Source organism: Gobio gobio, assembly GCF_949357685.1.
Source record: "Gobio gobio genome assembly, chromosome: 7".
NCBI classification, from domain to species: domain Eukaryota; kingdom Metazoa; phylum Chordata; class Actinopteri; order Cypriniformes; family Gobionidae; genus Gobio; species Gobio gobio.
The window spans coordinates 21407781-21420653 of record NC_137103.1 but is presented as its reverse complement, the minus strand read 5'-3'; the positions used below and the strand labels follow the sequence as shown (position 1 = coordinate 21420653).

The window sequence follows — 12873 nt, the reverse complement described above, 5'->3', positions numbered from 1 at the left end:
AAGTTTCATAACTTTATATTTGTAAGCTATTAAACTTTATCGTTGTAGTCTCCTAGCGCTGACTTTCTTTGACTGAATTGCTTTATGTATTGTATAGCTTCTTATACCTTTTACTTATACTTTTAAAATGGATATTGATCACGCATTAAACTAACATTTAACAAAAAGAGACTGGATTTTGTTTTATGTCATATCTCATTGTATTACAGTGATAATCAGCCTATATTATGCACTCATATTACATGTTTTTATTTTTTAATGTAAACGAAAAGAGGCCGGGTTTTTTAAATATTTCGTTTTGTTATATACATGCATTGAAGATAAAATGCATTGCCTTCACTACATTTGTGTGGCTATAATATGTTTAATATTAACTATTACCGTCATCGGGAGTTCATTCTCCGGAGTCAAACTTGGTAAGTCACGGACGCAAGTCAGAAGTTTGCGCACAATATATGTCATAAAACACCACTGCCTCATTTCATAAAAAAAAAAAAAAAACTTAAACATATTAGCCACACAAATGTGGTTCAGGCAACGCGTAGTTAGGCCTAAATTCATTATCTTATATATTTATAATAAAACGAAGTATAAAACACCCTGCCTCTTTTCGTTTACATTTTAAAAATAATTAAACATTAATATGTGGTTTAGGTAAGGTGACCAGATTTCTGAAATGTAAACTGGGGACATTTCCTATTTGAGAACACAAGTACAGACCATAGACAGTGGTACAGACAAGTACGCATATTGAGAAACGGCCAGAGTAGATGTTTCTCCGTCGCTCTGCATACGTCATCTCCCTCATCGCTCTGATTGGTTTTAGGTCTATCCAATTGCGCCCAGAGGCATTTGAGTGACGCCCGTTGGTGACGCCCCTTTGGAAATGATTTGTCTATGAAGCTTTGCCAGACCATAACTCAGTTACTACTGAGAATGGTCTGGTTTTAACCAGGCTAGCCCGAACCCAGAGTACCCCCCGCATATGTACGTGGTTTAGAGTTAAAAAGTGTGGAGAAGGGGTGGTGGAGGGTTGCTGCGTATCTATATACACCTCTTTTGTTGATTGGCTGAGTGCTCTCCACCTGTGTAAATTATCTGAACGTGCTTCTCCCGAACCTTGTTAATAAAACATAATTTGTCGTGACTGCGCCAAAGTGACTTTATGGCTTTTTGAAAAAACTTTCGACCACTCTTAATCCTGCGGTGATCTAACGTTACCCGGTGTAATAATTCATAATTTCTTAATTTGTTCCATGGGTCACAATTTTATTAAGAAATATAAAATAACTATACCGTAGCCTACAATATAGTATCTGTATAGAATTATGACAAACATCAAAGCGTCTATATAGCACGCAAAGGAAATGGACTTAAAATTCCGTATTTTTATTTTATTTCATTGTTTATTATTTCATTATTTGTATTATTTATTTATAACACTTTGTTAAAACTGTAGTTTTAAAATAGTAATGTTCAAAGCATTGTTTCCCGCGATTTTAATTCCTGTGTAAATGCATTTATGCCGCTTCAGAGAAGCATTAAACGCTTTGTAAATATTCCTTTTTATTATTTTATGCCACTTCAGATTTGGTTTCTGTGCCGCTTTTGCTGTGTAAAGATGCCTTAAGTGACATAGATTCCCAATGAATGAGTAAAATGTAAAGTAAAGAGTAAATCAAACGTTTATTCATATTTATGAATTATTAAATATCTTTGGAAACCTTTTTCATTTATGGAGTCAGATGAATTAACGAGGTAATGTATTTAATTTAATCTTGTTTTGTTGCGTAAAAGGAAAGACAGTAACACACAGATAACCCTTCACCCATGCCATTGGCTGCCATCCTTGGACCTGTGGGCGGGCTTACAATATATATATATATATATATATATATATATATATATATATATATATATATATATATATATATATATATATATATATATATATATATATATATATATATATATATATATTTTTTTTTTTTTTTTTTTTTAATTGCAATATTAATAAACAAAATAAATCAACACATATAACAAATATAAACAATCTTAGAAAGACAAAAGGAAAGTATGATTGAATAATTTTACAGAGAAATGTAGAAGACAAAAAAAAATAATTCACCTGAACAATAAACCTAAAAGAAAAAGGAAACAGAGAAAAGAGAAGAAAAGAAAAGAAAAAGGAAGAGGGCACCAAAATAAGAGTATTAGGGATGAATATTAAACATGGCACAAATTCTGGATGTTTTCATAGCTTTTTTGTTAACAGAAGTTGAAATTGTATTTAAATACATCTTCAGTTCTTCTTTGAAGAAGTTTAGGAGGTTTAGTTTTAATATATTTACATTTATGGATGTGAAACTTTCCAATAAATAAAAGAAGGTTTATACAAAAGCTTGCATCAATTAGGTGAGTTTTCGCCAATCAACTTTTCCAGACCGTCTGATCTGTTTTTCACCAACTGTGAGAGCTCGGAGAGTTGTGTTGAGATAACTGTGGCATTTACGTTATCAGTTCTCCGAAGTTTAACGGCCGGGGAACTGCATGGGGTTTCGGGAAGCGGTGGAAACACCTCTTCAGCCATCATAATCTCAGAATCATCATTTTGTTCACAATAATCATGCAAACTGTCCTTCAATACCCCGGTTGCAGGAGTGCTGCTATGTCGTTCGACTGCTTGTTTATCGTCACCTGTGCTAGCAGATCTAGCAGGAGTATCTGACACTGTTTTCCCTGACTTCTTCGCACCTTTCCTCTTTTCTGATCCTCCCATTATTGTTGTTCCAAAAAATCAAGGCATTAATAAACGGAAATTCTCAAAACAATCATCTAAAGTTTCGTTGTAACTACTATAAAACAATTTGGGATTGCTGAGCTCATAAACGCACATGTGATCAGGGCGCCATCTTGCACGCCATCCCCCGAGCTTACAATATTATTAGGTCATGTTTTTTTTTTTGGAGGGGGAACCCCCCAAGACCTATGACACAATTTGATCACTTACATTGTATGAACAGACATGGCATCAATTTTGCCTTACCAATTCGAGCGAGAGTCGCGAGCCGCGTTTCCACCGCAGGAACTTTCCCCCGGAACTAGGAACTTTGGGGTGGAACTCGTTGTGTTTCGACCGCAGGAACCAGGGTCTAAATGAAGTTCCGGGTAAATATTTCCTCCTTCAAATGGCCCTGCTTGCGAGGTGGTACTTTTTTAAAGTTCGGGAACTTTCGGGGGTGGGACTTGGGCGCTGAACATGCTGATTGGTTGAGCTCTCGCAGCATTTTTTTTGCGAAAAGTCTTTTGCGAGGTGGGTTCTGCGTTCAGTAAATATTTTCTTTGCAACAATGGAGTTCAACAAAAAATACGACCGATGGACCGACGACGAGGTTCAGGCTTTATTGAGCATATATGCGGAGGAGGACATCAAGCGGGGACTGGAAACGGCGACCCGCAATGAAAAGGTATACCTGAAGATATCGACTTGGTTCCAGTCACACGGGAAAAAAATGCAGAGAGAAGTTAAAAAAATTAAGACAAGATTACAAGAAATTAAAGGATCATAACAACAGGAGCGGTTCCGACCAGCGTACCAACAAGTGGTATGACCGCCTGGACGCGTTGTTGGGACACAGACCGTCCTTTTCTGGTGCAGCGGTAACGAAAGACTCGGCTAGTGCGTTGTTGGAAACCATCCAGGAATCCGAGTGGGTTGAAGGTAAATATCTCATCTTGGTATCATCTATTAAACTCGTTGCAGTGTTTAAACACGTTGCAGTAACTTTTTTCAACATGCACTGAAAAAAATGGTGTGTTGGATTTACATGATTTAATCATGTACATCGGTTCCACATGATTCAATTAAGTTAAACAAACATTATTTGTTCACATAATTTCAACATAATGGAATTAAGTAATTTTTAAGTAACCAAATTGAATAGTCTCACAATGATTTTAATATGGCTCCCTAACAACAGTGGTGCACACGGGGGCTTGAGACCCTGCCTTTTTAATCAAAACACATGTTTATTTTTGTATATTTTTGTTGTCACTTGACTGATCTATAACACAGTACTCAGTAGCTTTTATTATATTTTCCAGCCTTAGCACATAATATATGTGCTAAGTGGAAAATGCTCTTTAATGACATGTGCTGAGTCAGTCCACAGCCTAAGCAATCGCTCCGCTCTTCTCCACTATGGTAACCCAGTGTAATTTAAATGGTTCGAATAATTCCAACATAATTAAACATTAAACACTAATAAACAATATAAAGTCTCCCCCTTTTTCTCATTTTGCTCAAAAACGTACAAAATAACACTTAATTTCAACAATTTTACTCTAGTCGTCAAGTCCCAAGCAAAGCATGCTGGGAACTACAGTTTCAGCAAAAATCATTTTCGAGTACTTAATTGGTTCACATTCACCCCAAATAATTTAATCTAGTAGATTGCACATTGTAGAGAATTACATTAATCGAAAGCAATGAAATCATGTTTAGAAGAGAAACACAAATTTGTTGCGTAGATCACAAATAATACGATTAAGTAAATTGGACAACATGTGTTTTCCTGTTTTTTCAGTGTGCTTTTCCAGACGTAACGAGTAGCCCCAATGAATTCCAGGCAACGGAGACCAGCGTGTTTATCCCCGCGATCACCAGTAGCCCGCGTCCCGTGTTTCCTGCCGAAACACACACACGCCGAGGTATAAAGCTGACAAAAATGTGTATATATTTAAAAACTGATTTGTAATCCTTAATGGTTTTGAGTAGTTTTGTTGTTTTTAATTGTAAACTTAAATTGCCCATGATAAATATTGCACACTGGGCATTGTTCAAGCTGGGCAAACAATTGTTCATTGTTTGTGGTGAAAACACTTTAAATAATTAATTGATAGTTGAACTATTGTTTCATGGTTGCCTTGTGTATTAATTTCCATGTGTTTCTGTGCAATTTTTCTACTTAGGGAAAAGGAAAAGGGACTGTGACTTTCTTGATGCACTGAGGGACATGGAGGATGCTAACCGGCCCGTCCTGCAGCATGGACAAGAACAGCGTGACCAAAATATTCAGCTGTTACTTGAGAGCCAGGCCGAGGAGAGATGAGGAGGTAAGAGTTGGTATTCCACCAGTCAGAAGCCGATGAAAGCAGACGGCAGCAGAGGGACTTTCACACCGGGTTTTTGTCTGTTCTTGGACAGTTTGTCCAGTCGTTCAAGAAGTAGCCACAATGACCAGCCGCTTGAATAAAGCATTTGCACTTCCACATTTGTACTTTATATATTGTACGTAGTGGCACAGCTCTTGGACAGGTTACTGAAAAATACACCTTTTTTTATATTGTTGTTTTCACATTTTATATTTTCATTTTATTGTTCTAGTAATTTATTTGTCTTTGCACACTTTTATTTTAATTGTGTAAGAACTAATCTGTCTAAAATAAAGTCAAATGTGTAAAATGTCATTTAATTTTTTAATTTCCACATTCTAACTATATAACCACATTCTAATTGTATTCATATAGTGTAGGAAGCAAATAAAAGGGCTGCTGCTCGCAAGTCTTTCTGAATATGCACATAAACATATCTAGAAAACCCAAATATTATATTTTTAAATGTATAACTATGTGAATGTAGTATAATAACTTATAACCACAACTTAAGTGAAGCCATAAGTGTGGTCCTGCTTCATTTCAAATTTGAGGAAGAAGTCTCTAAAATTATGCATTTAATGAAGCATATTGTAGTACTAGTCATGTGAATTTTTTTTTTTTTTTTTTTTTGTGAATGCTAAGAGATGTTATTGTGATAAAAAAATAAAATACTTGCAGTCTAGTACCTAATCTTTCAACCGCTTAATTCAGTCTATTGTTTTCATTCAATTAACTTTTCACACATCTGTCATGAATGACTGAAACCTCATTATCCTTTTATAGAAAATCTTTTGTTTTGGAATTGAGCTATTACAACACATTCAGATTTTGGATTGCCCATCATCCCAACCAGGTGAAAGTGCACGTTTAAATAAGCAGTGTTGGTAATGTGTATACATAACCAGCAAAAGCAGCGCTGCTTGCATCTCCTCCACTTGTAATTGTTGCGCGATACTGTCTGCAACAATTACAAGTGGAGGAGAAAAGTGATTACTGTCCATCGGTACTGTAGACCGCGGTGGAAACGCAGATAGTAGCAGGTCTGGGGGAGAAAAAGTTCCTGGGAAAAAAGTTCCTGGTACAAATAGTTCCGGGTAATTTCGGTGGAAACGCGGCTTAATTGAATTCTTACTAGTAAAAATGCAATTATGACGAGTAACGCTGGGAACAATTTAAGCTAAAACGGCTTGCCATAAATGTAGTTTATGACACTTCAGGCCGACTTAACATGCAGAATCAGAGTAAGAATGTCTGAAAATTGACATGCTGAAATCTGATTAATCTTGCTGTCTCTCGCCATTTGTTAGTTCAGTGTAACGCTTCACAGACTAATTCATTGCCAAATGTATTTAGGTGCACGTGTGGGAACTGTATCAAAATACCAAGCGAGGCTGAAAAAGAGGGCAATATGCTAATATTTCGTCTTGACGTCACAATGAAACAGCTTGGGGTTTATTTTAAAAACGATCAGTCTTACTTTTGAGAGACAATACCACGGTGCACTTTTTAAAACAGATTTAAAGGGATAGTTCACCCAAAAATGAAAATTTGACATTTATCTGCTTATCCCCAGGCCATCCAAGATGTAGGTGTCTTTGTTTCTTCAGTAGAACACAAATGGAGATTTTTAACTTCAACCGTTGCTGTGTGTCACTCATAGAATGCTTGTCAATGGTGACTAAATCTATTAGGGTAAAAAAAACATGCACAGACAACTTCAAATTAATCCATGAGGCTCGTGACGACACATTAATGTCTTAAGACACGAAACGATCGGTTTGTGCGATAAACCGAACAGTATTTATATAATTTTTTACCTCAAATACAACACCATGTCCAACAGCACTGAAAGCGCAGCACTTCCGCAAATGTTTTACAGCGGATCGCAAACAAATACGTGCATTACAGAAATGCTCTCGCGCTCGTATACGTCACTCATTATTTACTGTATACTAGCGCAAGAGCATTTCTGACATAGGCGTTTGCGGAAGTGCTGCGCTTTCAGTGCTGTTGGACATGGTGTTGTATTTGAGGTAAAAAATGATATAAATACTGTTCGGTTTATCGCACAAACCGATCGTTTCGTGTCTTAAGATATTAATGTGTCGTCACGAGCCGCATTGAATTAATTTGAAGTTGTCTGTGCATGTTTTTTTTACCCTAATAGATTTAGTCACCATTGACAAGCATTCTATGAGTGACACACAGCAACGGTTGAAGTTAAAAATCTCCATTTGTGTTCTGAAGAAACAAAGACACCTACATCTTGGATGGACTGGGGGTAAGCAGATAAATGTCAAATGTTCATTTTTGGGTATCCCTTTAAAACTGTGTGTGTATGCGTGTGTGTGTGTGTGTGTGTGTGTGTGTGTGTGTGTGTGTGTGTGTGTGTGTGTGTGTGTGTGTGTGTGTGTGTGTGTGTGTGTGTGTGTGTGTGTGTGTGTGTGTGTGTGTGAGGGCATGTTTTCGTGAAATATCAGGACACAAATGTGTATAATGACATGGGTATGACACAGGTATTACAAAAAGAGGGTGAAATATGAGGACGTTCCCCATGTCCTCACTTTTCAAAATGCTTATAAATCATACAGAACAAGTTTTTTTTCACAGAAAGTGAACTGCACAGTCTCCTGTGAGGGTTAGGTTTAGGGGCAGGGTCAGTGTAAGGGGATAGAAAATACGGTTTGTACGGTATAAAAACCATTACGCCTATGGAATGTCCTCACATTTCACAAAAACAAACATGTGTGTGTGTGTGTGTGTGTGTGTGTGTGTGTGTGTGTGTGTGTGTGTGTGTGTGTGTGTGTGTGTGTGTGTGTGTACAAGTAAATACAAGTAAATGTATTTAATGTAAAACCTTATGCCTGTGTTTTCAAATTTTAAATGTTTTATATTTTTTCACACAAAATGAATGCAGTAATTCCTGTGAACAGTAATCTTATATTTGCTGTGATAAAAAATACAGCACTAATAATACTGTGATTATTACTGTAATAGAAATCACAGTAACAATATAGTTACCGTGATTAAATTTACAGTAAGCATACTGTGGAATAGACTTGCTAATTGCTGCCAGCAAGTTACTATACATTTCAGTGTTCTTTTTACAGTGTTGCCCCCAACAGATATAAAAGCACTTAATGATTCATAAATGTACAGTATAATGTTAATAATAGACACGTGAGATTAATTTCAAAGCATTAAAGAAAATGCCTCATTGAATAGTTATAAATGGAAGCATAAAACAAGTAATTTACACTTCTCAGTGTTGTGGAACAGTATTATTTATCAGAAAAAAATAATATGTTGAAAAATATGTTATTTATGTTTAAAAAAATGTATCACCTCTGGCACACAAGGACTATCACATGGCCCATGCTTGGATCTCAAAGCTGGAGCTGGGCCTGATTTGACTATTTAGGATTGATATGAATTGGGATGCAGCAACACTTCATTTTCCTGTTACGCAAAGACAACCTTGTGGTTTTGCTGTGTACAGTGGCGTAGCGTCTGGGCAGGCAGGGTATATGCACGTGCATATGGGCCTGGACCAATAAGGGGGACCACCCATGGGGAACTTTTAAATAAAACGAGGGAATTTATTTTTAATTTGTGGCCACAATAAATATATATTTGTATTCATGTCATGTGTAGTAATTTCTTGTTTCTCCGTAATGTCTAATTTCTCCGTCATTTCTTGTGTGCGTTTATTATTTTTTGCATCCCGTGACTGCAGTAGAACTGGGTAGGCTACTCTGTCATTTTAATATATGACGCTGCATCGCAGCGCCAAAAAAAGAAAAACAAAAATACAAGAAAACACATTGTGAGAGGTTATAGCGGCTAGACATAATTTCCCTGCGATTTTCAGCTTTGCGATCAGTTGCCGATTTGTTCAGATTGGTGCAGCCACACATACTTGCAACTGAGAAGAAGAACGCGATATAGCCTACGAAAGGGAACAGAGGGAATGGAGAGATATAACAAAGACTTGTCTCCAGCCCTTCCACAACAATTGATTGCATTCCGTGCAGCCTTTCAAAGACAAATCTCTGGGATGACAACAGTTCAAGATATGACCAGTTTTTTGATTGTTGAGAACACCACATCTAGCTTAAAGGATTAGTTCACTTTTAAACAAACTTTTGCTGATAATTTACTCACCCCCATGTCATCCAAGATGTCCATGTCTTTCTTTCTGCAGTCAAAAAGAAATTAAGGTTTTTGATGAAAACATTCCAGGATTTTTCTCCATATAATGGACTTCAATGGGCCTCAAACGGTTCAAGGTCCAAATGACAGTTTCAGTGCAGCTTCAAAGGGCTTTAAACGATATCAAACAATACCAGACAATGAATAAGGGTCTTATCTAGCGAAACGATCAGTTTCTGCGAGAAACCGAGCAGTATTTATGCTATTATTTTATCTCTTATCAGACGAACGCGATCATCTCTGAGCTCCTCCATAACTTCCGCTAAGTGAGGTCAAAATATGAGCCTGGTCATAGATGTATACGTAGATTCCTCATTAGCGCCTGCACGGATCAGTAGAATGAGGCATCTACGACCGATATATCTATGACCACGCTCGGATCTTGACCTCACTTAGCGGAAGTTATGGCGGAGCTCAGAAATGATCATGTTCGTCAGATAAGAGGTAAAATAATAGCATAAATACTGCTTGGTTTCTCGCAGAAACTGATCATTTCGCTAGATGAGACCCTTATTCCTCGTCTGGTATCGTTTGATATTGTTTAAAGCCCTTTGAAGCTGTACTGAAACTGTCATTTGGGCCTTGAACCATTTTGGAGCCCATTGAAGTCCATTATATGGGGAAAAATCCTGGAATGTTTTCATCAAAAACCTTAATTTCTTTTTGACTGCAGAAAGAAAGACATGGACATCTTGGATGACATGGGGGTGAGTAAATTATCAGCAAAAGTTTATTTAAAAGTGAACTAATCCTTTAACCCCTTAACTGTCACTTGCCCGTATACGGGCATTCTACATTTACTTCAAGAGATTCAAGAGATTCAAGATTCAAGAGTTTTATTTGTCACATACACAGTTATATACACAATATACAACTGGCAGTGAAATGTAAACAGGTCCGCTCCATGGACAGTGCAAATAACAGTTACAAGAAATTAAAATAGAAATAGAATAAAATTAGAATAAAAGTATTAACATAAGTAGAATTATAAATAAATCAAGTAAAAGATAAAAATAGGAAATAAGATAAAAATAAAAATATAAAAATTAAAATATAAAAATATAAAAAAATAAGTGGATATGATAAGTGAGATAAACTGTAGACTTAGAAATAAGTGGTTAACATAAATATATATATATGTATATATAAAGAAGTATAATGTGCAAGGTTTATTACAGGTTGTTACGCAGTATGTCAACCATTCACTATATTACTATTAAATCCTAATCTAGTCATGACAAACTATATATCATTGGAAAGGTGTAAGGCTCAAGAATACATATTTGTTGATGATTTTGCAGAAAATATATATTTTGGAAGAGTAATGGATTAATATATGACAAGAGTGACAAGAGTGTGCATCAAAAAATCTGTATCATTACAGGAGTTTTCACCTTTGTAACAAAAAGTCAACAACCACACTTTTAATCATTCAAACTTTGATTTTCATGCTAAAAGTTCATAACATAAACATTGATTCTAATATTTAGCCAAAAATATTCAGAAAATAATATAGAGAATATCTGCCAGATCAACCTTTAGGAATCACCAATATGGTGTGTCTAACCCCTAGTGGATTTTTGGAGGTTATGCAGCTAAAAGTCTTACTGAAAACACATTTTTTGAGTTTTTGACCTAAAATTTTGAACACAACTTGGTTAGAATTTTGGCTTTGACTTTCTGTCTTTTTTAGGCTGAAACCTATATTAATTTATATATTTTTAATAAAATAAATAATATTTATTTTATTATATTTTTATAACAATAAACTTAAATTTCAATAACTTTTATATAATTTAATTCTATAATTTTTTTAATCAATAATCTGCCAAGTGTCTTCTTTTAAAAGAGACCAACCATAAGTCTTTAGTCCAAAGGGTTCATGAATTACAACCATTTAAGTTTGGGTAGTGCATTTTCACGAAATGCTCAAAAAGGGGGGTGACAGGTAAAGGGTTAAGCTAGATGTGGTATATTTATACATTCCTTGAATGTCTTCATTACAGTAGGCTTAGTAATGATATTTGTGGCTGCACCGGGGTCCGTCATCACAAGGTTAAAGTTAGGCCACTGAGGCGAATCATGAGCGGTCCATAAATATCTATAACTATCTCTTCCATGTAGCCTACTTGGGGGGCGGTTAGGGGGGCCCGTACAATTTATTTTGCATATGGGCCGGCGACTGACTTGCTAAGCCACTAGCTGTGTCTATACATTATGATTCCCCATTTCATAATTGTGAGGCTAAGCATTCATGTAATTAAATCATTGAAAACCCAAAGGCCGATTTGTATTAGATGACTCAATAGCACTGCTTTTGAAGCACATAATAAACATTCCATTCGTGACTTGATAACTTAAAAAGCTGGGACAGGATAAGATAGAATCTAGCCTAGCTTCCTCAAGGACTTTATCTGTTCAAACATTAGAGTAACATTTGTCAACTCGAGTCATATAGCCTATAGGCTATACAGTGATAGTGAATTTCGATGTGGCAAACATTTTCATCATACAAATACTTTTCATATAGGCTGTATCAATTTATTTTAAGTAGCCTAAAATATTTGATTTAAAATTTAATTTCGAAACGTTTCGAATCCCTTCACGCAAAACAGGAAAGCATTATCTGCAAACTACACATAGGCTAGCCTATTAAATGGACTGCATTAAAATAGGTATATCAGAATATGGATTTTTGATTTAAATATGCAAACATGAAAGTAGCCTATTGAGGAAAGCCGTGTTTGTTTGCTTTCAGTTTACATTATATTTAAGTGTCTATGCCTAAACTAATGAATCTGTCATCAGATTATTTTAGGCTATCTAACCAGACCATCATAAGGGAAAAAAACGTTTCTGCATTTCTAACAGTTGTACACCACGATAGCCTATTATAGCAAATTTAAAACGTATTAAACTGGTTAATCGCTTACCTTCTGTCCCACTGCTGAGAAGAAAACAGGAAACGACAGCCGTAATAAAGTGACAGGAAAACATGTCTGAGTAGAGAAACCGTCTTTAAATTATCATGATGACCTAGGTGTCTCCGGTAAGTATAGCCTATCACTGGGGAGAGAACTTCAACAATTTGCAGCCTCTCGTATAAATAATATTGAATCACACAGAGAGAGAGAGAGAGAGAGAGAGAGAGAGAGAGAGAGAGAGAGAGAGAGAGAGAGAGAGAGAGAGAGAGAGAGAGAGAGAGAGAGAGAGATGCGCCCATTTACTCACACACACACACACACACACACACACACACACAAATCAACTCACACACTCTTATACGCATAGCCTACACACACACCTGCAACACACACCACTTAAAGTAATTAAATTGTTTGTCTCTTTTCCCCCCACCCCCTGTTTTTCCACACTTGTTCAATCGGCTATACTTCTACTTAATTTGTTCATTTTTGGCAAAACAATGTAGCCTACAATTTGCCATGCCAATAAGGCTCTTTAGAAATTGGAATTTGAGAGAGAGAGAGAGAGAGAGAGAGAGAG

The 12873-nt window shown here is 36.2% G+C and overlaps 1 protein-coding gene across 3 annotated transcripts in view; it reads right to left on the bottom strand.

Moving 5' to 3' along the window:
- LOC307128930 (nectin 1a) overlaps window positions 1–12622 on the bottom strand; it is a 50361-nt gene extending 37739 nt beyond the window's left edge. For 2 of the 3 annotated variants that reach the window (XR_013816830.1, XR_013816831.1), the window contains exon 1: window positions 12303–12498. Coding sequence is in view for 1 of the 3 variants with exons in the window: in XM_079821006.1 (XP_079677132.1) it covers window positions 12303–12366 (64 nt within the window). In the remaining 2 variants the exon portion in view is untranslated. Of the gene's footprint in view, window positions 1–12302 lie in introns of all 3 variants that reach the window. The other variant, XM_079821006.1, reaches the window with a different exon arrangement.
- Window positions 12623–12873: the final 251 nt, after the last annotated feature.